Source organism: Lissotriton vulgaris, chromosome 4_1, assembly GCF_964263255.1.
Source record: "Lissotriton vulgaris chromosome 4_1, aLisVul1.2, whole genome shotgun sequence".
In the NCBI taxonomy this organism is placed as follows: domain Eukaryota; kingdom Metazoa; phylum Chordata; class Amphibia; order Caudata; family Salamandridae; genus Lissotriton; species Lissotriton vulgaris.
In genome coordinates this window covers 1,287,663,431-1,287,688,630 of record NC_141691.1, presented here as the reverse complement: position 1 = coordinate 1,287,688,630, position 25,200 = coordinate 1,287,663,431, and the positions used below count along the sequence as shown (strand labels likewise).

The 25,200-nt window shown below is 42.7% G+C and overlaps 1 protein-coding gene across 5 annotated transcripts in view; it reads right to left on the bottom strand.

The window, feature by feature from the left end:
* Positions 1–25,200, bottom strand: part of NFATC1 (nuclear factor of activated T cells 1) — a 428,485-nt gene that overhangs the window by 327,449 nt on the left and 75,836 nt on the right. For all 5 annotated transcript variants that reach the window (XM_086965521.1, XM_086965517.1, XM_086965519.1 and 2 more), the window contains exon 2: positions 23,185–24,286. In XM_086965521.1, the coding sequence (XP_086821647.1) occupies positions 23,185–24,286 (1,102 nt within the window). The remainder of the gene's footprint in view (positions 1–23,184; positions 24,287–25,200) is intronic.

The window sequence follows — 25,200 nt, the reverse complement described above, 5'->3', positions numbered from 1 at the left end:
TTAGTTGCAGCTTTGTTTTGAGAAAACACTGAAATCCTTTACGAATGAGACGACCCAGGAGTGCATAAGCTTGAACTAGGTAAACTGAAGGAGTTTGTGGGACTAAAGGACAGTGACAATTGTGCTTTTGCACCCATGAGAGGCAATGAGTTCAGAATTTCGAAAGTTCAAGTTGTCCATGACAGGACAAACTACTTCCACTAAAACAGTTTGCCTCCTCTAATTCGTACTTTTGAAAAATGTGAGGTTCCTTACCATATACTGGTGTGCCCTTTCTTTTCTCTCACTAAAACAAAATGTCATATTTAAGCCCCTCCTGTAAGAACTATGTATCAATACTCCAGTCTTCCAGCACCTTCTTAAGATAATGTTTAATCTTCATTTTTCTGAGATGAGGTCTCAAATTCTAGGAACAGTTCTTGAAAGTAGGCTGCTAGCATAATAAGCACAAGAATAGAATAATTGTTATTTCATAAAGGGCTAAACACTGGAGGTCAGCCGGTTTCTAAGCGCTTCTAATTCAGGAAAAAGGGATAGAAAGCAAGGGCATCATTGGAAGCCAGACCTCCTCACTCCAAGTCACACAGATCAGCCACTGGATAACATTTGATCCCTTTTGCCACAAAAGTGGTGCCACTGGGTTTCCTCTGGAACCTGCAATTGAGTTTATACGTCAGAGTAAAAGTGATTAAGATATGGGGCAGGATTTCTGCTTAGAGCAGGCCTTTACCTCCCGGTGGATAGATTTTGCTCCACTGTTCATGCTCGACCGTTTTCCAGGCTTTGAAGAGGGGACTAGTGACACTCAGTCTATAAAAAAACAGTGTGTCAGGAACCGCTAACGTACAAAACTGATTAGAAGGCAGATGAGTGGGAGAAGTGCTACCAATCGTTAACATCCAACTAACTTTCCTTTCCTTAAAATCTAGAAGTAAACAATGGGGGGAGGCCTTCTTTTTGATTCTCTTCTGATTTCGGATTCATTATGTTTCATTTTTCCCCAGTTCAACATATAATTCCAGGGTGTGAGTTATCATGTGGTTTCAGAAACTCTCAAAGCGGCCTGTGAGCAAGAGACTGACCAGTTAGTCGGCAAAGAGTATAAAGGGCCCTTGCACGTGAGGCAAATACACAGTATGGGTTCTATTTGCCACTGAAGGCATAATGGTGGGTTTTTTTTAAATGTGCGATTTGTAGCGCATGATTATGTAACACCTGCCTGTTTGTTTTTGGGGGCTTACTCCATGACCTCTTTTCTCCCTTCATTTCATACATGGGCAGGAGACTTCCCACATCCTCCGTCCATTTTCCACCTTCGAACCCAAGTGATCTCTTTCTAGATGTCTCACCTCGCCTCCTTTGGTATTACTGATCCCTCCTTTATTTCCTACTCATTATCGGATTCTTTGCCTGGTACTCCACACTGCTTGTGCACCGTCAACATAGCCCCTTTGTAGCCTTTTCTACTACCTGCCTCTTTCTTGCCAGACTATTCCCAACTTGTCACCCAAATTTGACTCACCACTACCCCTTATTGCCCCATCATCAATGTGGATTTTGTCGAAGTTTACCAGCTGCCAAAACCTGCTTTTATGCAATGGATCCGTTACCTCCATCTGTGCCAGGTAACCCTAATCACATTTACATTCACTGTTACATGCAAAGTCAATAGCAACACAGCATACTCTATATTCAGTTACAGGTGGTTGCCTATTCTCTAAAGGCAAAACCTTCGCTTTCCCTCAGCAGTGCTTAAAACATATATATAGAGAAAATACATAACAGGTAACTGTGTAATGTGGGTCTAAATTTCCATTTAGGGGTTCAAGTGACATTTACAAGTATAAATGTCATCTGAACCCTGAGATAGCAATATAGGGCCATATTATTCAAGTTACTCATTAAGTACTTGTAAATTACATTATTTATCAATTGATTTTAGTACCCATAAGAAAGATTTAGAGCATTTTGAGCATCACATGTTTAATATTCATTGTTTGGTACAAAAGGGGGTGGTGTTGGACGGAGTATCTGAATCAATCAAACACTCACACCCAGTCAAAAGATCTGGGTTTAATCCATCACCGTTCTTTAGCCCACTCTGCCACCCCAGTTCAGACATGGCTATATGCAAATCAGTCTGACCCTGTGCCTCATGGGAACAGTCCAGCCCGAACTGCCAAGCCAGGTCTTCCCTGGACAGGAAACAAGCTTCAGAGGACCGGTTTCTGGCATTCCAGCCATCTTCAGCCCGGCTTGCTTGAATCCAGTGGCAAAGTGAGCAAGGGACTCACGTCTGAGCAGATCTTTTGACTGGGTGTGAGTGTTTGATTGATTCAGATGCTCCGTCCATCACCACCCCCTTTTGTACCGCTTTTGGCCGCCATAAGTGTGGCAGGGTATGCTCAGACGTGAGTCCCTTGCTCACTTTGCCACTGGATTCAAGTACGCCGGGCTGAAGACGGCTGGAATGCCAGAAACCGGTCCTCGGAAGCTTGTTTCCGGTCCAGGGAAGACATGGCTTGGCAGTTCGGGCTGGACTGTTCCCATGAGGCACAGGGTCAGACTGATTTGCATATAGCCATGTCTGAACTGGGGTGGCAGAGTGGGCTAAAGAACATTGATGGATTAAACCCAGATCTTTTGACTGGGTGTGAGTGTTTGATTGATTCAGCTACTCCGTCCATCACCACCCCCTTTTGTACCGCTTTTGGCCGCCATAAGTGTGGCAGGGTATGCTCAGACGTGAGTCCCTTGCTCACTTTCCCACTGGATTCAAGCAAGCCGGGCTGAAGACGGCTGGAATGCCAGAAACCGGTCCTCGGAAGCTTGTTTCCAGTCCAGGGAAGACATGGCTTGGCAGTTCGGGCTGGACTGTTCCCATGAGGCACAGGGTCAGACTGATTTGCATATAGCCATGTCTGAACTGGGGTGGCAGAGTGGGCTAAAGACTCTGCAGTTGTGATAGATACCTCCACACACAAAAAACAAGCATTTGCAATGCAATTGGTCTCACATTTTTGCGAGAGTTAGAGCTATTGGTTTTGCAAATGACAAAGTCTTTTACCCTTGTGTTTTTGTTTGGGGTGGAGTAGATGTATGTGGTTTGGAGTGAAATTATTTGGGTTGAATTGGGATTGTTAGTTGTGGAATTGTGTAGGATGGAATTGTGTGGTGTGTAGTGTCAGTCTGTAGTGGATTTATGTGACATGGTGAATAGATAAGGGTGAGAGCTGCACAAAATAGATAGAAAGGAAGATAGAGAGAGATAGGTAGTTTGTGCACAAAGTGGTGAATTAACTCCAGACAGAGGAGCAGAAAGAGTGTGTGAGAAAGAGGGAAAGAAGATGAGAGCAGGCCACAGACGCATGAAGACAGTGCGACTGTGTACACAGAAGACATCCCAAGAAGAGGAGGAGAGTGTGCATTTGAGGGATGGACATCTTGAAATGCACAGGAAAGAAGCTGAGCTTAAAGACCTGAAGTGAACCAATATGAGAGAGGCATCACAGAGCGAGAGAGAGGTATGAGAGAGAGTATAAGAGAGAAGGACGAGTAGGAGGGGCATCCAGAGGGGGGCGGCGAGGCGAGAGGTGGGCCACTGGACAGCACGAGGCGGTAAAGGAAGGTAGCATTTTTGAGCAAGCAGTAATGACAGGAGATATGGAGTGTGAGGGAGGGATGAGAGGGCGCAGTGACTGTGTGGGGGAGAGATGACAGGGTTGGTGGAAGTGCGATGCAGAGATGTGTTGTATTGGAATTGTTTGTTGTGGAATTGTGTTGTGTGGGAATGCGTGGTGTGGAGTTGTGTAGTGGAAATATGTGGCATGGTGTCCTGTGGAATTATGTGGATAGTAAATATATGGTATTAACTGTTGTGGAGTTAAAAAGAATGAGATTGTGTGTTATGGAGTTAATTATGTGGGATGGTATTGTGTGAGTGGCAGGTTGTGGAGTTGAATACAGTGGTGTGCTGTTAAATTTTGTGGCATGATGTTGAAATCTGTGGTGTGTTGGAGGTATGTGGTGTGTTGTGGAATTATGTTGTGTAGTTGAAATATGCTGTTTGTTGTGGACTTATGTTGTGTGTTTTAGAAATGTGTGGAGCTGCTGAATTGTGGGGCATGGAACTGTGTGGCGTTGAGTTAAATTATGCTTATTGGAATTATGTGTCATGGTGTGTCGTTGATTTATGTGGATTGCTGGTATGTAGTATAAATTGCATTTATGTGTGGTGTTTTTATGTTGTATTGAGTAAAGTGTAATTATGTGGATTGTGATTATGTGGTGCTGAGCAGTATTTTGTGGAGTGTAATTATTTTGTGTGCAGTGCAGAATTGTGTGACCCTGAATTGTGTGGTGTTGTGTGGAATTATGTGAGATGGTTTGGAGCGGTATTACGTGGCATGGTGTGGAGTAGTATTAAAAGGTGTGGAGTTATGTGTAATGTTGTGAATTTGAATTTATTTTGTGGAGTGTAATTATGTGTTTTGGAATTTAGTGGAGATATTTAGAGTGTAAATATGTGGGGTGAAATGTAGGTTGGAGTGTAATTATGTTTAGTGGAATTACGTGGAGTTGAATTGTGTTGTGAGGAGTGCAATTATACAGTTTGGAGTGGAATGTAATTGTGTAGCATAGTGGTCTTAAGTGAAGTGGAATTTAATGGCATTGAGCTGAATTGAATTATGCGGAGTTTATTTCATTGGTTTGTGGCATGGAGTGGAATGATGCGGAGTGGAAGTGTGTGTAGTTGAATTGTGAGGTATGTTATTATGAGATGTGAAAATGTGTTGTGTGTAGTGGATTTATGCAGCGTGGATCTGTGTATTGTCGCATCGTGCATAGTGTGACACCTTAAGCCAGTTCAGATGCTTTACCCAACTGCACTTTGCATTTTGGACCTTACAGGTCTATACTTGTAATAGGAAATGTTGCGCACTGATGAGGAGGTGGTGCTGTGCTGTGGCTAAGGTGGTGCTGTGCTGATGCTGAGGTGGTGCTGCACTGATGTTGAGGTAGTGCTTCGCTGATGCTGAGGTGGTGCTTGTAGGAAACCAATTGCACACCACGGGGAAACGATTAATGCAATACACATCCCTAAAACAATCAAACACACACATAGGAAAAACTTCAACCACACAACTAGCAAACAAAAATCACACACCTAGCAAAACAAGGGGCCAGAAATAACGCTGAGTAGAGGACTTTATTTCACAATGACACTACTTTCTAGTCCTGGACTTTTCCTTTAACAGAGCATTTTTCCAGGTGTGCTTGTCCAATTAATTGAGTTAATCAGAACGAAGACTACAACTCCCAGAATGTACTGGTGTTATAGATGATACCAGGAAAAAACACAGTGACATAAGGTCTTATGGTAAACCTACTCTTGGCAGAATAAAGCATGTAACGCAAAATAAACTACATCTAATAATTCAATTGCTTCTTAATGCACATGATGCTAACACAGTATCTTGAAATTTCTCTAGATGGCTGATAGTTGGTATTATTTCACATTTAATGGGTCATCTTCCTCCAAACTGCATACCAATGTTATACATATAAGTCTTTGCGGTATTGCATTAACTTGCTGAGCAGCCTTACCAGCTGCATGTTTTCAAGTCTGCACTTTTAGGAAATGGGTAAAAAGAGGGTTCTGTGACCTAAGCAAAGCGCTTCAGTAAAAATCGACAGAGGATTGTTTAATTTTGCTTTTGTCGCATTGAGGAGGGAGGGCCATATGAGACACAAGCCCAGGCATGCAACCCTGCAACCCACTTGCCTGAACCAACGCTGCATGTGAGCATGTCAGTGGACTCACAGGACCAGCTGACGTCCCCAGGCTCTCCTCTTGGTAGGTCTGGCAGCATATAACCACCAAACTGTTCCACGGTGAACATGACAATTCTAATTTTACGTAAAGTATTGCAGAGACCAGGATATGAGGAGGAGTGGGTAGGAAACAACCCTAGACAGCATTGGTATATTTTAGATCACATATATTTAAAATTCATAACACAGACAGAATTACACAATTTATGATCAATTGCTGACGCTGGGATTAAAACATAAATCCTTGCGGCACAAGATAAATCTCTTGACCAACCCATATCTGCTACTGGGAAGGGTTTTGGTGCTACAGTCTGAGCTGCTGACTTTCTAACTAGGGAGCCTGTGATTTTGGGCAAATCACGTAATCTTCCTGTGCCTAATTTTTTTTACCACGTGTAATATAACTGGTGCTCATGCAAAGTGCTCCAATTCCGAAGTGTGTCTCGGCACTTAAGTCTTATTAAAGAAGGGACAATAAGCCCAGAGGCAGCCACTGAGGCTGTGCAACGCTCACCTGTCAAAAAGTGTTGAATACGTTTAGGAGCTTGCGGAGCAAGAAATCTGGCCACACTAAGTATATACTATGATTTCCGAAAGCAAATACCCTGAGGAAATTCAAGTGCGGGTCTTCCTCTCTCGAAGCGTCTTGGCCGGACATAACTAAAGAGACCTGGTGTTCTCTATCCAGAGTGACTGCTGCTTACACACCTAACAAATAGGGAAATGCCACACATAATCGAACCTAACAGATATGGGATTGAGTAGTAGGATTACTTGATTTACGGAGCAACAGGAGAGGAGTGTTAAAAGTCTGAATAATTAATATTGAGTAAATGCAAGCATTCGGAAAAGTTGGCTTTACGAGAAAGAAGCAAACAATCGTACCCTATGCAAACTCCTGAGTGACCTGCCATACATAGTATTATGCCAAAACAGCAGTACCTTCTCACCCCTTTGCTGCTTCACAAACAAGTCTCACCCGATAACTCAAATTTGGCAACGGTATTCAGTACACGCATTCAAAACCCCCGCCACTGTACATCACATCCCGCGAGGCACCTGGGAAAGCCAATTGGGTGACTCCTGCAAATGCTTCAAGTCTGACCTTGTTGCATAATGGAGGTATACAGGTTGTCAGCACTCTCCTCGCTTTAGGGCCTTGAAATAGAGTAAAGCACTATCCACATTGCCAGTGTCCACCTCCTAACAGCACACTTCTCTGTAATCAAGGGAACACCCTTCCGATGCGCTCATGAGGGCCGCTCAGGGAAACAAAAGAGAGGAAGCGATTTCAAGGGGGATCTTGACAGAAAAAAAACAAGCGTGTTTGTCAGAACTCCTTAAAGCGTGTCACGTAGCTGGGTCAGGGGAGCAGTTTTCACTGCTGCTGTCCTGTAAATAACAGGGAGGAGAGCGAGCCTCTGTAAAAGATAAAGATTGGTATCCATGAAGCAGATGCCACGATGAGCCAGGAACACCCGTTCACTCTGCAACAAAAAAAATTTAGTGTGCAAACACAAACGGAACAAGTCGGCTCACAAAGTACACAAAGTACACAAAACACAAACACGCAAGTCGAGCAGAGGCAGGCCAAAAAAAAAGCATCCTAAATAACCTGAAGAGTAAGAGCACATGTAACAGGAGCAGTCCTCGTGGAGAATATAAACGTCCAAAAGGAGGGACTACTAGGCGTATTCAGCAAACAAAACATGGCATTTACAAAGGGCAGTAAGAGGAACCAATGAAAAAGATGGGTGGTGCTTGAAGCCCACATTGTAGATACAGCAGGTCTCGAAGAGACAGTGTGCATGCGCTGCCTAGGCGAGACCTAAAAAAATAAGAGAGGCAGAACCTCCATATGTAGGTTTGTGAATAATTGTTTGTCATACATTAGTAGTACTATTATGGACCTACTTAATGTATTATGAAAGTCGGTTTGTGAATAGGTCCCACACAAGACAATTTCTGTGGCTAATTGCACCTTAATTATAGTGTATACCTGGTTATCCTCATGAACAACTACACAAATATAGAAAAATAAATAAGAGAGACATTTAAGAGTGGCTGCATTCAGGGGCATTGCTGTGGGGATGTTTTTGGGGTGTTGTACCCCCTAATAAATGTCTTTCTAGTAAATAGTTGGGTACGGGTGCTTTCAATCTGGGATGGTGAGGTGTCTGTCGGATTTCACAGGAATTACATACAGACAAAAACACACACACTCTCTCGGTTTTGAAAGTCTTCATACTGTGATTTCTCTCACTTAGTACCCCTACCAATCTGCATTCCTCTCCCTTTCATTGCCCCTTCAAACCCTCTCCTGCGCCCACCCCGCTTGCCGTATAATATATTTGAACATCATATTATTTGAAAATCCGAAGCACATCCCCGCCCCCAATCTTACTGACCAAGCTATGCCTCTGGCTGCACTACTGCAATCTATGGGTTACACTAAAGAATATTTACATAACCATGATGGAGTTTACACAGGTACAACTGGGGGGTGTCAAAGTTTAAGTGTGTGGTGACATAAATTGGCTTTATTATCTCAATCACTTTCCACAGTTGAAATCCAGTGAAACAAATAAGGTTTACCTAGTTCAAGTGAGATAATTACTGTTTGTTTGCACAAGCAGACTTTGCTACTCTGCATGCCGAAAGCCTGGAAATTACATGCACTTGTATGCTTTCATGCATGCTAGGGTTTAGAACCCATGCTAAGTACTATGGGTGGGTTTTTTTACGCACAATTTTTTTTCTTTTGAAACACCATATTTATTTACTTTTGTGAGGGCTCTAGAGTTTTCCTGAAACTGATGCTGGACTCCTGCAGTTCATTTTGTAATCATTCTTTTTCTTCAATTTTGTAGAGGCTCAACAGCTGCTATTCATTCCTACCTTGCCCTCAGTGCTACTTGCAGAGTGTTGTATACCATCTTTTTTCAATCTATGTCTTTATTTACTGTTTTGAGATAGTTGATGCATTCCTTTCGGCACTTCAGCTGTTTTGGAGGAATTAAGAAAGGGGAAAAATTTGAAAAAAACATTCAAAGAAAACTGCCAGCACATGCACAGGCAGGCATTTTTGAATGTTTATCTCATCATTTTTTAGCAATTATTTACTGTTCCAAGATGGCTGACACATTGCTCTGAAACAATTTATCCATCTTGAAAGTTACAAGAATGATAAAATTATTATTATGGAAATTTGTAAAGCGCCTGGTTACGCGCACCGGCGTGTCCCGGCGCTAAGGTAAGAGAAAATGAGGAGGCCTGACTAGATTCAGTTACACAAGTATTGACCGGAACAAGTTGCCAAGCACATATACAGATAGCCATCTTTGAAAACTTTTTTCCCATTATATTTTGGTACAATTTATTCATTTACAGTTTCAAGATGGCCGGCATTGCTGTCAACACTATATTAATAAAGTACTTCTAAGGGCTCAAGCATTGGCAAATCCAGTAGTTCTGTGACTGCATTGTCAGACACAGATGGCTACAGGTAGTAGTAAAATGACGCATCACCAAAGTTGAAGTAATATTTGCATTGTTTTTGACAGAGAGCTACCTGCCATCCGAAAGGGGAGAAAGTACCCACAGTTCCACTTTATCTCACTCCTTAGACTATGCTGAAAAAGAAGCAGCCTGTGCTCCAGAGCCTTGAGAGAACGAAAATATATTACTAAATCTATAACAACAGTTATCCCCAGTATTGGTAGGTTCCACACCAGTCTACTACCCCTAATAAGTGGTCTAAGGGACAATGTTATTTCGGTTTAAAAGCCTGAAATTGAAGCTTGGCAGTAGAGAGTTGGGCAATCCATGTGAAGGCGAGGCGAGAAAAAGCAAAAAAATCACTGTGCTTTAAGAACACTACATCTATCTGAATTATTGACATTCGAAAAACAATTAGCAGCATTGCTATGTAAAGTGTGATAGTTTTGGCTTCAAAACCTCATGAGTAAACAACATCAAATCTGTGGGAGGTGACGAAGAGGACAGATGGTGCTGGTATCAGTGGTTTCCTCTTTCTAATGAATGATTATGTCAAACACCGCCACAAGATTATTGTCACAAATTCACATACATTTATTTGAATTTCAATGGCTTTCCTTTCCGGACAACTACTTCTCAATTATATTCCCTTCAAAGATTTACTGTGTATGTGTGCTTTACTCGATATTAGTCTGCTGGATAGGGTTAAATGCAAACTTCGATTGACCTTGTTGGCACTTTCCACCCTAATAATGTAAAAATCTAAATGTGAAAGTACAGGCCAGAAATATCTGGGGAAGAATATGAGTGGCTTTCACCAAGTTTCCATATGTTGTAGAAACATAGCATTTTTTTATTAAAATTTCACATTTTAAATTTACTTCAGAATGTTTATTTTGAATTTTTATTGACTATTGCCACTTCTTTTTCCAAAATTATGTTTGTATTAGTAATATTAGCTTTTGACGTATATCATTTTAACTTTTATTTTGACAAACAGTATTTAAGAAAGAATAAATAAATGATTGTATTATTATTACTTAAAATTGTTAAAATTTCATGAACACAAAAAATTATGTTCAATGTATCAACATGAATCATTTTAAAAAGAATTAAAGACTTAAAGCATATGATTTCATTATTAACAGCATATGTTTTGCTCAAATAAATGGTCCTTATATTGCCATTATTTAAGGACCAAAGTCCCCTTATGCTTCGGGATTCTCGCCTTTATTTGCAAAACCGGCAGTTTGTTGTGACAGACGCACAACTCCAATTGCTTCTAAACTCGGGAATCAGAAAAACCAAGAGTCGTGTTCGGAGGATTCTGTTTCTACACTCCTTGTTTAAGGCCATTTTTAGATACAATTGCATTTTCATTCCTTCATACGATTTTGAAATTAAGTTTCCATATGCAGCTAATTGTATCTTTTCCAAGTCCACCTTCCTTGATAGAGACAGAACCTTTTTATAAGACTGGCCAAATGTGAAACAAAATGGTTGTTTGATTGTCTAAAATCAAGTTTAGATCCTCAACTGCAGTAGCTAAGTATGAGGATCAGAGACAGGCTGTCTTGAAAAAAATGTCCTGTAAAGCCATCTTGAAGGAGCCTGGTTTTGCATGAATAGCTGAGTGATAGCAATTGATGACTGATGCCTTACATCAGGCCAAACTCCAGATGTAACAGGGATATATGGGTGTATTTTGGTAGATGGAAATATCGGCTGTATGTAATACACCGCAGTTTATCCAGCAAGGTGGAAGCTTCCCATGTTAAGCTTGGTGACCATAAGAAATTGTCAGAAGCAACTTTGCTGAAAGGGTTTTATGATGGCATCTGATGATGGACTATATAAGTGACAATTTAGTTTGCATTGTGCGAATATTACCTGTGATGTATGTATGTATGTATTTGTAATCTTTTATAGCGCGTGTCTGTCACCCCACGGGTATCCTGGCACTGGTGCTTTAGATGTAAATTTGATTTTCAGATTTCCATCCGCCATACACCCAAGTAGACATATTTTGATTTATATGCAATATTTAGGTGACCTAGCCTCCAATGCTGCTTAGGTTAATTCTGCTACCTTCAAAAAACCATCTGCTTTGTTTTATTAACAGTGGCCAAGAGCTAACTGCTTAAGTTGTAGTTATTTAGCTTGTGTACTGCAAGCTGCATGCCGATTATTGTATGGTCAAGAATGACCAAGTCGTCTGTATATTGGAAAATCAGTAGGGTGTATGGTCCAGTCCATGCTGGAATTGTATTTGCCTTTGACAGTGGGATGCCTAGGTCAGCTAGGTAGAGGTTTAACAACACGGGGGCTAGGACACAGCCTTATTTTAGGCCCCAATTGGTTGACATTCGACTTGTGACTGTATTTTCTTGTCCTTACTTGATGCAGACCCATGTATCAGAGTAAAAATAAATTATTGCCAACAGTAAAATATATGAAAGGGAAGAGGTGTGGCGCAGCGGCCACGGCAATTTACTCTGAAATCTGGGGGCTCACGGTTCGATTCCCGGTGCCGGTGGGAGATCAGCCCAGCACCATGTGACTCTGGGCAATAGCTCAGTTTATCTTCCAGATGGCCTCCAGCGCCTTGACACCCTTGGGTAATTGTTTGCGCTTTACAAATACTGGACATTTACATGAAAGGCCCATTTTGCCGGCTTAGCCCAAAGTATGTTTCGATCCACCCTGTTGAAAGCTGCAGAATATTCTTCAAAACGTGCAAAGAGGTGAGGGCTGGCATGCAGAGTAGACCTGTCTGCTAAGTAAGAAAGAGCAACTATGTAATCTATGGTGGTCGAATTTTGTCTAAATCTCATTTGATAAAAAGGAATTACATTCTCTCTTGACTCCTAGACCTCTAATTTATGTATTAAACGTTTTGCATAATCTTTTGCCCCGACATCTAATAATGAGATTAAGCGAAAGTTTGCTTGATCTGTGTTATCACCCTTTTTTATAAATTGGGTCTAAGCTGGATATTTAAGAAGGAAGGAAAACCTGGGAAGCATCACTAGAATAATTCCCATACCGCTTAAAATGACAATTTACTCACAGCTCCAGCACAATCCAAATCTGCACAATGTTACTCATATTTGTTGTGATTGAGAAACCAAAGCTCTACAAAGGCTGACAGCTCGCAGCTACAGCCACATATACACGAACCACAATCCCTTCTCTGTACTGAGCATTAACAGGGATCGAGCAATTGAGCATTCAGAATGGTCTTGTATCACCCAAAAATATTAAGGGCCTAATATACTATTACAGTTTGCAAACCAGAGATGTGTAATTTGCACACCAACGGGCTTGTCAATGGGAATGCCATTTGTAGTGTGACCTCTATACTAAAATGTTGAATTGCAAATTGTCCATTTGCAGAGGGTTAACAAGATGACCTGTCTAATGAATATTATTTAAGCAGGTCTCTATTTATGACCTCTTCTGATTGGTGGCAATTACAGGGGTGTTTGCATTCCCAAATGGGAAACTGTTTTGAAACTGTTCAATATCCATTAACGGGGCATGTGCTGCTTTAAAACTTGCTTCCTGCTTGGGAAGATCTGGGGGTGGAGGCAGTGGTTTTCTGGGGCACTGCCTGCTCCCGCTGAGGACATTGACATAATTTCAAAGCCAAAACGAAAGCTGTGCATATAAACTTGGAATAGGTAATCGTCAACAGCCATGTTTTCTTCAGAACTACTCCAGAAATCTAGGAAGATTTATGAACTGCAGCAATGTATGTGATTAACACACAACAATACTGAACAAGAGCATTTTCATTTGTGTCATGTGTCAGCACGTGGATCTAAAGTTAGGGAAAGGAAGATCGATACAGTACCCCAAAGTGGGCCACACGTTACTTAAAGGTACATTGACAAAAGTAGCTGAATTAACTAGTCAGAAACCGTTCCACCATTTAGACAGCAGTGTTGTCATTGGGCCCCCCGAACAAGGGGTTTTAGCATCTGAGGCATAGTGGCATTTCCTTTTCTATTCTACCTCAATTTATTTTAGGGCATGTATAGAGAACCTGGTGCTACCTATGGTTGGGGCACTCAAGACAGTCACCTTGTCTAGTCTTTGTAGGTGGTCATCTGATGAGTGGGGTTTTCCAACTGATCAATAAACCAAGAAAAGCCATTAGAAATGATTGGAGTAAAGTAGAAATATTATTAATGATGTGGAAAACAGGAAATGTGATTAAAGTGATAAATGGGTCACATGTAAGGCACACATTACTTAAATAATAGAAAAATTATTAATTGAGCAAATTTACATTCTTTCTGTTGCTAAGAATCTGGACTGGGAATTATTCCATTATGACTAGCCCTTTTATTTCCTCAGCCACAAGTTGGCTGTTTTAAACTTGCATATAGATTCTTCACTTTGGCCAGATGTTAAAAAATGCACTTTTGCACATCCTAAATAGCGACTCCTTACAAATCGCTATTTAGGAAATGTAAAATTATAGGTATGAAATATTAGATTTCCTAAAAGCGATTCTTTACAGAGTAGGAATCGCTATGTTTTCTTCAGAACTACTCCAGAAATATAGGAAGATTTATGAACTGCAGCAATGTATGTGATTAAAACAAAACAATACTGAACAAGAGCATTTTAATGTGGGTCACGTGTCAGTACGATGATCTAAAGTTAGGGAAAGGAAGATCGATACAGTACCCCAAAGTGGGTCACACGTTACTTAAAGGTACATTGGCAAAAGCAGCTGAATTCACTAGTCAAAAAACGTTCGACAATTTAGACAGCAGTGTTGTTATTGGGCCCCGAACAAGGGGTTCTAGCATCTGAGGCATAGTAGTATTTCCCTTTTCTATTCTACCTCAATTTATTTTATGGCATGTATAGAGAACCTGGTGCTACCTATTGTTGGGGCACTCAAGACAGTCACCTTGTCTCGTCTTTCTAGGTGGTCATCTAATGAGCGGAGTTTTCCAACTGATCATTAAACCAAGAAAATCCATTAGAAATTATTGGAGTAAAGTAGAAATTAATATTAATGACGTGGGAAACAGGAAATGTGATTAAAGTGATAAATGGGTCACATGTAAGGCACACATTACTTAAATAATTGAAAAATTATTAACCCCTTCTGTGCTCATGACGAGCTCAGTGAGGCACAGTGCTCCTGTGCTCATGACGAGCTGAGCTCGTCATGACCACACCCATTAACATTATGGCCCAGCACAGCAGAAGATGATCTCAAGCAGCCAAGGTGTTAATTGAGCAAATTTACATTGTTTCTTTTGCTAAGAATCTGGACTGGGAATTATTCAATTATGACTAGCCCTTTTATTTCCTCAGCCACAAGTTGGCTGTTTTAAACTTGCATATAGATTTTTCACTTTGGGCCAGATGTACAAAAATGCACTTTTGCACATCCTAAATAGCGACTCCTTATAAATCGCTATTTAGGAAATGTGAAATTATAGGTATGAAATATTAGATTTCCTAAAAGCGATTCTTTACAGAATAGGAATCGCTATTGGGAAATAGTAAATAGGAAATCCCATGCCATTCATTCCATGGGCCGGTGTGGCATTTCCAAAATAGCGATTTTGGAAATGCTGAACCGAGGATGGCTATGGACATAAGGCCCCAGTGATACACCCCAAAAATAGTGGTGCACATGTAGAGCACACATTTGCCCTAGCGCCATGCGCGCACTCTATCGCACTTTGAAAAAATGCACCTTTTGGTGCTTTTTTTTAATTGCACATGGTTACTATCAACTTGAAGTCGATGGTTATTGCATTTCCTAAATGCACAATTCACATTAAGGAAATACTTTGAACATGTTCATATAAACCGCCAATTTGTAATCCCTACAGCGATTTCCTATTTAGGAGATCGCAAATTGCAATTTCTACTGGGTAGAAATCGCAATTTGCACCTGCTTAAAGGGCTTTGTACTTATGAAAAGCCCATTTAGCATTTCTTAACGACTCGAAATAGCGAATCAGCCCATTAAGAAATGACAAATGGCTTTGAGCATCCATCTCTTAGTCACTTGCGCACTACGTAATCACTTTCGAGAAATAAAAATGTTTTATTTGTAACTATAGATTGAAAAATAATAACTTTTTTCTAAACTACCTTTATAAATATATATTTTCATTACATTTAGTGCTTACTGGTTTATATCATTACCCAGAAACTGAATGAACTGTTGCTAAATGTGACCACTATGAACCATTGCTTCTGTCTAGATTGTGAAGGCTACATTGTTACTTTGTGGTGCAAGAAATGCAGCACTATATTGCTAGCTTGTGATGCATGGCAAGAAGGTTACTATGGGGCTTGGCCCTTTTTGGCTCAAGTCCCTAAACTTTTTGCTTTCCCCCTAGACCTTTTATCTGACATGGTGTTGCTAACTTAGATACTTTGGACTCTTTGCCAAAGCTAAACAGTGTCAAAGTGTAAGTTTTTCCCTGTATAAAGTAATGGTAATGGGTTGTCCTTGATTGGTGTGTTTGCCTTACTGAGTGAAGTTCCTATTAAAGTGCACTATGTGTGCCTGGGCTGGTAATGAAACTGCTACTAGTGGGCCTGCAGCACTGTTTGTGCCACCCACACAAGTAGCCTTAAAAGGGAACTCAGGCTTGCCATTGCACGGCCTGCGCGCAGTTTGTTAAACTGCCATGTTGTTCTGTCAAGTGCATTTACTTGCCAGACCTTACCCATTGCTTTCTGTGTACATCAGACACCCGTATGGTAGGTCTAGGGTACCCCCTGGACAGGGTGCAGTGCATGTCAAAGGTAGGACATGTACTAAGGTGTGTATCATGTCCTGACAGTGAAATAATCCGCATTTTGTTTTTCACTGTTGAAAGGCCATCTTACCTATAGGATAGAATGAGAAGGCTGTGTAATATGTTTTCCAGCCTATCTTCCCAAAGGCTTAAGATGGAAAGGTGAAGTTTATTTTGCCTGAGCCCACAAAGTAATAACACATCTTTTTATGAAGGTGGTTTTTGCACTCTGTGTCCAGAAGCCACTCTTTTAGAAGTGGCTGAGTTTTGTGCTCTAACATTTGTGTGTCTCTACCTGGCTGTGGATTGACTGTCTGGATCTGAATGCGATAGGAACTAGGGAATGTCTTGTCCCACCGGAGGACTTGAGACAGCCACATACCTGATTAGCGTATTGCGCAATGCATTGTTTCTGCATAAAGAATTACCTGATTAGAGTATACGCATTGCCTTATTTTTGCAGAACAACATATCTGGGGGTTGTAATCGCATTACATTATTTCACCTTGCAAAGTGCCTGATGAGTTACGCATTGCATTCTTTTCATTGCAGAGTGTCTGACTGCTACGTTACGCATTACAGTATTTTTACATTACAAAAGTGCCTGATTCTACCATTACAAACTGTATGATATGATATTAGGAGTACAAAGAGAATGTTTAAAAGTGCTCATTGACATCGCCAGAACTTACAAGGGCTGGCTGGCCTAACAACCATTTTCCGTTTTTTGTACCTGAGGCGGAAAGCCGGGTGCAATCTCTCACGCTCTACCTTGACACTTTGTTTCCGGTCTTCCCCGCTTGTGCTGGGTGGCAACAGCGCCGTGGGGGGGGGGGGGGGGGGGGGGGGGGCCTTTCTTTTCTTTCATTCCCATTGTAGTTCGGCATACGAGGTGCCGCGGGATACTGTGGATAGGAGCAGTGGCCATCTTGGGAGGAGTTTTACACGCCCCATTGCGCGTCCATAAGTTTAGAGGCGTTTCTCTCCGCGCAGCGGACGCGCTGTGCGGGCGCGCCTATCCCGCGCCAAAGGAGCGCCTAAGGTAAGCCCATCTGCGCCCGTCAGCGTCTCAGATGCGGACGGGTGCGGACGTGGGCTTTTTGTTTTCCTTTGGCTGTTTCTCTCTATCTTCCTGCCACTATGCGCTCTTATACATCTGCTGAGCTCCTGTCCTTTCGGGGCATGGAGGCGACTTGCCGCTGAGTTTTTCCGGGTAGGCGGTTTCGGAAAATGGGTTGTCCTGGCTGCGGCTGGCGTCTGATCGGCTCCCATGTCGCGCCCCCCGCAACTCTGCCGACTTACAATCCTTGCTCTCTGCTCAATACCAGATCTCTCAGTAGGCATTCACTGGATATTTACAATCTATTGACGGAGTCTAAGCCAGTATGCCTTTTTATAACTGAGACCTGGCTGGGGGAAAGCTCGGGCCCTGATTTAGCGAATGCCATTCCTAAGGACTATGCTATCATTAGGAAGGATAGGGCCATAGGAAGAGGCGGTGGGGTCGCTCTGGTAGTCGACAAGCGCTTCTCTTGCGCCTTTCTTCCTACTGATAAGATTGCGGGATGTGAGTCCTTGGGTTTTACCCTTTCTCGGTCTCCCCATCAAACTTGTGTGGGGCTTTTAATATATAGGCCTCCGGGACCCATAGGCCTCTTTTTTGAGGAACTACAGGCTGTTCTCTCAGTATTATGTCTAAAATCAGAACACTGTATATTGCTGGGAGATTTTAACTTACACATGGATGTAGGAAGTGATACGGATGTTGTCAAGTTGTGGGATATTACAGCTCCTTTAGGGCTGGTACCCTATGTTTCTGCTCCCACTCACAAAAAAGGGCACACTCTCGATCAAGTTTTATCTACAGTTGTGATCAGCACGTCCCCCCCGATCCCGGTCTCATGGTCTGATCATTATTTAATAAATGTTGTTATCCCCCCAGTCGCCACTTCCTCTTCAAGATTGTTGGAAGGCTCCAGAGGGACGGCGCGGGCATTTCACTGGGTGTCCCCTGAAATGCTGGTATCTGCACTCTCCTTACACCCTTGTCAACTTTCGGGTAGTTTAGAGGAGGATTTGGACTTACTACGTAGATGGCTCATTGACAGATTATGGTAACTTCTAGTAAAGCCAGCAGGCGTGCTTCTGCCCCGTGGTTTACTCCCTCTCTCAGTGAGTTGCGTAGAGAGTGTAAGAAAGCCGAAAGGGCCTGGCGTCGTCTGTATGATCCCAGTGACAAACACAAATATAGGGAATTAATTAGGCTCTACCACCACCATATTATGGCTGAAAAAAAAGCCTATTTTGACAAAACAATAGAGGATGCGGCGAATATGAGTAAAGAAAAATTCAGGATTGTTAAAGATTTCATCTCCCCCTCCTCGATTCTGCCTGCTCACTCCCATTCCGAAGCTTGGGTTTGTCAACTTGCCCTTTTTTTGCCACAAAAATTAAAGCTATTCAAGACACTTTCATGTCCCCAAGTTTATTATCGGTACCTGAGATCAGGATTCCTCAGTGTCTTCCCTCAGGCGTGGAAAGCCCTTTTCTTTCCGAGTTTCCAGCTATGTCTCTCCCTGCTTCCCTGAATTTTTTTATCCAGCTGAAGTCTGGCTCTCCGCAGGATCCTTGTCCCGCAAAATGTCTTGGTAGAGTAGCCCCTGCCATAAACTCCTTGCTCAACCCGGTGATCAATATGTCCTTAAGCACAGGAGTGGTTCCCCTGGCCTGGAAACACGCTTTGATCTTGCCGCTCATCAAGAAGCCCAATTTGGACCCTTTGGTTCATGCAAACTATAGGCCGATCTCCCTTCTCCCGGCTTTGGCAAAGGTGGTGGAGAAGCATGTTCATATTTCCCTGTCTAACTTCATTGAGAGTAATAATATTCTTCACGACACTCAGTCGGGTTTCCATGCCAATATGAGTACGGAGACCGCTCTTCTTGAAGTTACTGATGCCATCAGGGAAGTATTGGACACTGGAGGAAAGGCCATATTAGTTATGCTGGACTTGTCGGCGGCTTTCAACACCGTTCCACATGACGGTCTCCTTTTAAGACTCTGGGAGATCGGATTACGTGGAACAGTGTTGAAGTGGTTTGAGTAATTTCTGGCCGGCCGCCGACAAACGGTCTGGGCGCCACCTTTCTCCGCCGTTGTGCCGCCATTGGAGGTGGGGGTGCCGCAGGGCTTTATCTTAAGCCCCACCCTTTTTAATATCTATATGGCCCCTCTGGCGGCGGTGGAGGAGTCGTTTGGTGCCCAGATCGTATCCTATGCTGATGACACCCAGCTCCTTTTCACCTGCGCAAAGGGTTCTGACTTTGATGGTATGCGGATCAGAAGTTGTCTGGGGGCGGTCTTTGACTGGTTTAAACAGCACAGTCTGAAATGTAATTCCGATAAATTGGAACTGCTTTTCTTTGGCTGCTCTTCTGATCCTAGATGGAAGGCCTGGTGGCCGCCGGACATGTACCCTCCGGCAGACGCCTCATCCAAAGCAAAGAACCTCGGCTTCCAGATCGATGATGACCTTTCTTTTGGGCGTCGGATTCGGGAACTCTCAGGGAAATGCTTTGGCATTTTGAAAATGCTAAGGAAATTCCTCCCAATTTTTTCTTTTGAGCATAGAAAGATTACTGTGCAGGCATTGATAGGCTCACACTTAGACTATGCGATTGTGCTCTTCCTGGGTCTGCCAAAATTTCTCCTGTCGTGCCTTCAGGTGGTGCAGAACTCTGCTGCAAGGGCCATCTACGGCCTTCAGCGGGGAGTGAGTGCTGTGGATCTGCTTAAAAAGCTCCACTGGCTTCCTGACTCTAAACTGATTATTTTTAAAGCACTAACTCTTGCCTTTAAGGCGCTACACCATGTAGGGGCCAGATATATTAGGAGGCGCCTGACTTTCTACGTGCCTTCCAGAACTCTGAGATCAGCCCCTTTGGCTATGGCCTCTGTTCCCTCCATCAGGCGCGCTAGAATTGGAGGCCGATCTTTCCGATGTTTGGCGCCTCGTTGCTGGAATTCTCTGCCCATCTCACTCAGGAAAATCAGCAATTTACTGGCTTTTAGGAAGGAGCTGAAGACCTGGCTTTTTACCCACTGATTCCTCTGATTTGCCCTGCATCTGCCCCGGTCTCTTTTTTTCTCGGTTTTTTTTTGCCAAAGCGCCGGGACACTCCTAGGAGTAGCCGTGCGCTATAAAAGACCCGTTTTAACATAACATAACAACCGGCCAGGAGAAATATTACACAACCTCATATGTTGGTTTTATATTGTGTGGTCTTATCGTATATCTTTTTACATAAAGTTTAGACTCGTTTTATAAAACTCATGTGGAGTCTATTTGTGGTGTCATCATTGGGTTATTGTGAGCGTTGTTGCGAATACTTTACACATTTGCCTGGAAGAGAAGCCTGGCTTCTCGTGCCAAGCTACCCAGGGGGTGAGAGGAGCTATGTAAGAAGGTGACTTTCCTTTCCCTGACGTTGTAACGGAGGTCCCTACTTGGCCTAAGGTACCTACCTCAGCCAACCAGGGATCCCGGGTCTAACAGTGACATTGTTAGTTTGTGATGCCAAACTGAACAGCTACATGTTTGTGGGCAGACCTTACACCAATGGAAAGACCCTAAACCCGACTAACTAGGTAGCATGGAGGAGTCTCATTCATTATCGGAATTAACCAGACAAATCGCTCCACCAACTAAGAACGGCCCTGCAGCTAGTTACGCGACCCCCGTAGTTTAGATAATTACTCTCACAAAACATCCTTGGGCTCCCCCATCCCTCTGATGAGGTTAGGGTCACTAGTGTGACATCAATGAGGAGACCCAGATGATGCAGCATGTCGCCTAATGGTGAGTGATGGGAATTGGTTTATCTAAACAAGACTCTCCATTATAGTAGTCTTCATTAAGGAAGTTGGGGCACACATAAATATTGGTTTGCTCTAGAGGTTATAGTGTTCAGAGTTTCGTCTTAGACCCCTGGATATTCGTGTTGTACTGCCTTCACAGCCAGGGCACCCATTTTTAAGTGATGCCCTAATTCTGTTTCTTTCATTGCTTTTCGTATAAACCTGTATACAAGGAGAAATTTAGGGCCGAAGCAGCTTTGCTTACTGTGTTCCCACAGTCCACTCAAGCTCTTTTAAAAATCTGTTCTTGATTATGCAGCATGAATTCTGATTGGTGTACAGAAATGTGATCACAGCTTGTATAAGTAGCACTGACCAGCCACACACTTGAGGCTTCAATTAAACATTTGCTAGAAATCCTTTAAGGCTCTCACCCTTCAGTGAAACTAAAAGTCACAGCACTTAGAACATGAGTTTCCCATTATTCCTCAAACATAAATTTTAAAACATTTTTGGGCAGCTGGTCCCATGTATAGAATAGTTACCTGCTAAAATACACATAATCTCATCTCATGCACTTTTTCTATAACAATTAAAAACTCCAGCCAAACTCACAAATACATTCATAAATATACACATTGTAGATGTATGCTTACAATTGGCATAGATGTGTGCACTTTGTAAAATCACAAAACTGTACAGGAGTACACAAATAAATCTTTGAATGTGGTACATTTTGAGGCACTCCCCCAGTCTACAGCCTAACTCGAGTGGATTGGAAGTATGCTCTAAATTCAACCAGAGAGTCCATTGGGATTAAAAAAACGATAAATGAAATGCCCACTCTTGCTACTCCAGAACTTATATCCTTCCTAATTAAGAACAAAACGCATATATCTGAGAACATCTGGGACTATTTTCTGCAGTTTATGCCTGTTTGGTCTTATACTTTTTGCTATTCTTCACTGTTCTAGTCAATTTGTAATTTTCTTCTTAAAAGTTCCTGGTCTGCCTAAGAAGCACGATTATTTAATGCCTTTCACTTGCTTACAACTTTTATTTTGTTCGATTGATATTTAGTTGTTATCCATTTCATTTCTAAGTATCTAAATATCTATTTTTTGGTCAACTCCATATTTTCATGTCTAAAGATCTTACAGTACTTAACAGCGTGTGGTGCTAGTGTCATGGTCTTCTCTAAGTTTTCAATTCTTCAATACAAAAATAATGAATTAATTAAAAAACGTGTAAGTAGCAAAAAATGCCCAGGAAACAATTTTTTCAAGTGCAATATCCATATGAAAATGTAATTTTAATTTCATACCCCCACATGGTACAAGCAACATGAATCCCCTTTGTCTCCAGTTAAGTATAGGCTATTTCCACCCAGAGTCCCTTTCAGGCCATTTTTCTTACAGGGAGTTTTACTATACATTTTAAAATGTTTCTATGCGGAGGTTGTGGACGAGTTTGGATAGAAGAGTTTGCCACATCCAGATTGAAAACAACATTTAAAATCAGATGATGTTTAACCACATGAATGCTAAAGGTAATCCTCCAAAATGCTGACTTTTCTTGATTCCCATTGTTCATGACGAGCTCAGCTCGTCATGAGTGTATGGAGGTGTACACCATGACGAGCTGAGCTCGTCATGAGCGTCGAAGGAGTTAAATTGGTCTAGTCTATCCGGGCAAAAAAAAAGATTCCAGAATGTAGCATTTCAATAAATTCGGCCCACTGAGGAGTAACCTATCTGACCCTGCAAATATCTTCCTCACCTAAGGTATCTTTCAGGATCCTAAATCTACTTTGATGGGCACGCTAGGCAGACAGGCCTCTGGAAACTCTACTACAAGGACAATCAGTGGCACCTAGAGATGTCAGGCAGGGACTGATACGAAGTCTTCACTGTCAGTTTCACCCTGGGTCTGAGTATAATTGTTGTTTAGTTCCTGAGATCCCTTAAGTTGCTGCTCTTCTGTACCACTGCACAACCATAAAAAACACAAACCTTCCACTAGGGGCGTCTTAACAATCATCCCACGATACAAAATTCACATTTTAGTGCAGACAGAAGGTAAAAATAAGGGAGGAAGGCAGTAAGTGGTACTTCAAGATATTTGTGGTTAAACTATGACAAACTGGAATATTAACAGTAGACTTCATACCTCAGTGCCAAAGGGATTTACTTGTTGAAAGACTTACCTCATATAAGATGTGGGAGAGATGTTCTTTGGCTTGGCCCACTGGTACGGATGCTGTGGCACAGAGAGATACTGATCACAGAGATTTCCTTTCCGGATGTGCTGGAAGTTGGCATATTCTTCTGGGGACAAGTCGGCTGTTGGCGATATGGTCCCATGATCGTCACCCAAAGGTTCCAGCTTCAGTGCCATTGATGGCGTGTGGTCTATGGTTGTCTTACGGGTCTTGATAGGAATCCCATCATTCATGTCTATTGTGCCGTCAGTCGTCAGGGCATTTATAGCTGCAACAATGGCTGAGCTAGTGTACTGGTTAGTATTACCCAGCCACGTCTCGTCAGTGACGCTTACTCGAGGGGAATTTTGAGGAGAGGGGGTGGGAGAGTGGTGCGGTGAGTATGAGGCTTGCCTTCCATTGAGGCTGTACTTCCGCTTGTTGCAGGGAGATGATGGGCGCGAGTTATGGGCTGTAAGCCAGTTTTCCTCAGTGACGCTCGTTCTTGGAGACGTATTTGGAGAATGCCTTGGTGATCCCAAGATGGTGCAGGCCACCATGCCTCGCTGATAGCCCTCTTCTGGATCGGTGGTCTTGGGAGAGACGCATGGCGACTGCCAGGGTGATGTCTGGGGTGAGGTGTAAGGAAATGAGTAGTTGGATTCAAAAGAGGAAGCTTCTGAATTGCAGCTTCTAGAAGACAAGCTGCTTGCCGGACTCAAGCAAGTGGGGTCTCTGTATGACTCTGCATTCGGCAAGTTCAAAGTGGCCGTGGATGGCGTGCGTTTATTGTTTGTGATAGCCTCCTCAACCTCAGTATTATGAAAAAACTGACTGTTATTGGAATGCATTCCCAAGTACGATGTTATTTCGATTCGGGGGCTTTCTAAGGCAGGAGGTCCATTGGGCCTGATGGTGGGTGTCAGGTAGTATCCAGAGTTGCTGTTGCTAGTATGTTCCCCATACCCAGAAGGATGACTTGCAGATGGGTCTATAGAAATGACTGGATTGGATGACTGAAGGCCATGGCATGGAGTTGATAATGAAGAAATCGCCACGCCAAGAGGCAGGCCAGCGCAGACATTCGCAGATGCATAATTATAGTGTTCTGGAATGAGAAAAACAAAAGGAATGGTATGAGATGTTGCACGATGAAACAATGAAATCTTTTGTCAGGATCCCAACCACATCGCTGAACTCAAACTGCATCCCAAAAGAAGAAGAAATCTGACGCAACATTCTGCGTCACACACGCCAAAGCCTCTATTCTTGGTTCCCCATCAAGCTAGTGCGCAGGCTGAAGATGAAAATGAAACACTAGGATCCACACCCTCCACCCTCCTCATCCAAGTCATTACACAAAAAAGGGAATACCAATAAAATGTCTACACTGGTAGTATGAGCATACAAAAACGTCCATCAACCTATTCAAGCCTTCCCAAATCTACTTCCTTTGTGGAACATACTGGTGAGGTTCCTGTCCCATGTGCCTCCACCTCTAGCCTACCCTATGTAACTTAAACCCATATAGATTCTCTGCATGCAGCTAATGAGGTAGGCATGCTTTTGTACCCTGCATTAGGCTTTACTGAGCTTCATCACTGTCCCAGGCATGCTGCACCATCCAACAAAGCGTGGGAAAATAAATAACTCAGCATTAGTATATTAGAGAATTCCTATACTTTCAGCATATGGACTGTTCCCTTGTACTCCGGGGTTCACAAAGTAGTGTATGACTCGCCTATTCGAATTTGTTTCACCCGCTTCCTATGATAAGGCTGTCACTGGCATTAGCCGCTAATATGGATCCACAAAGAATGTTTTGCAGCTCCTATGACCGGTTGACAAGCTGTGTCTCCTACAGATTGCCCCCCCCTGCCTGACCATTTAGTGCCGGGACACCGCCGTTGGTGGTAACCGATCGCTCTACAAATGCTGTGGTATGGTATGGTATTGATAGAGATTTAGTTTGCTCTATTCTAGAAGACACTGGGGTACCTTTGATTTTGAGGACTCCACACT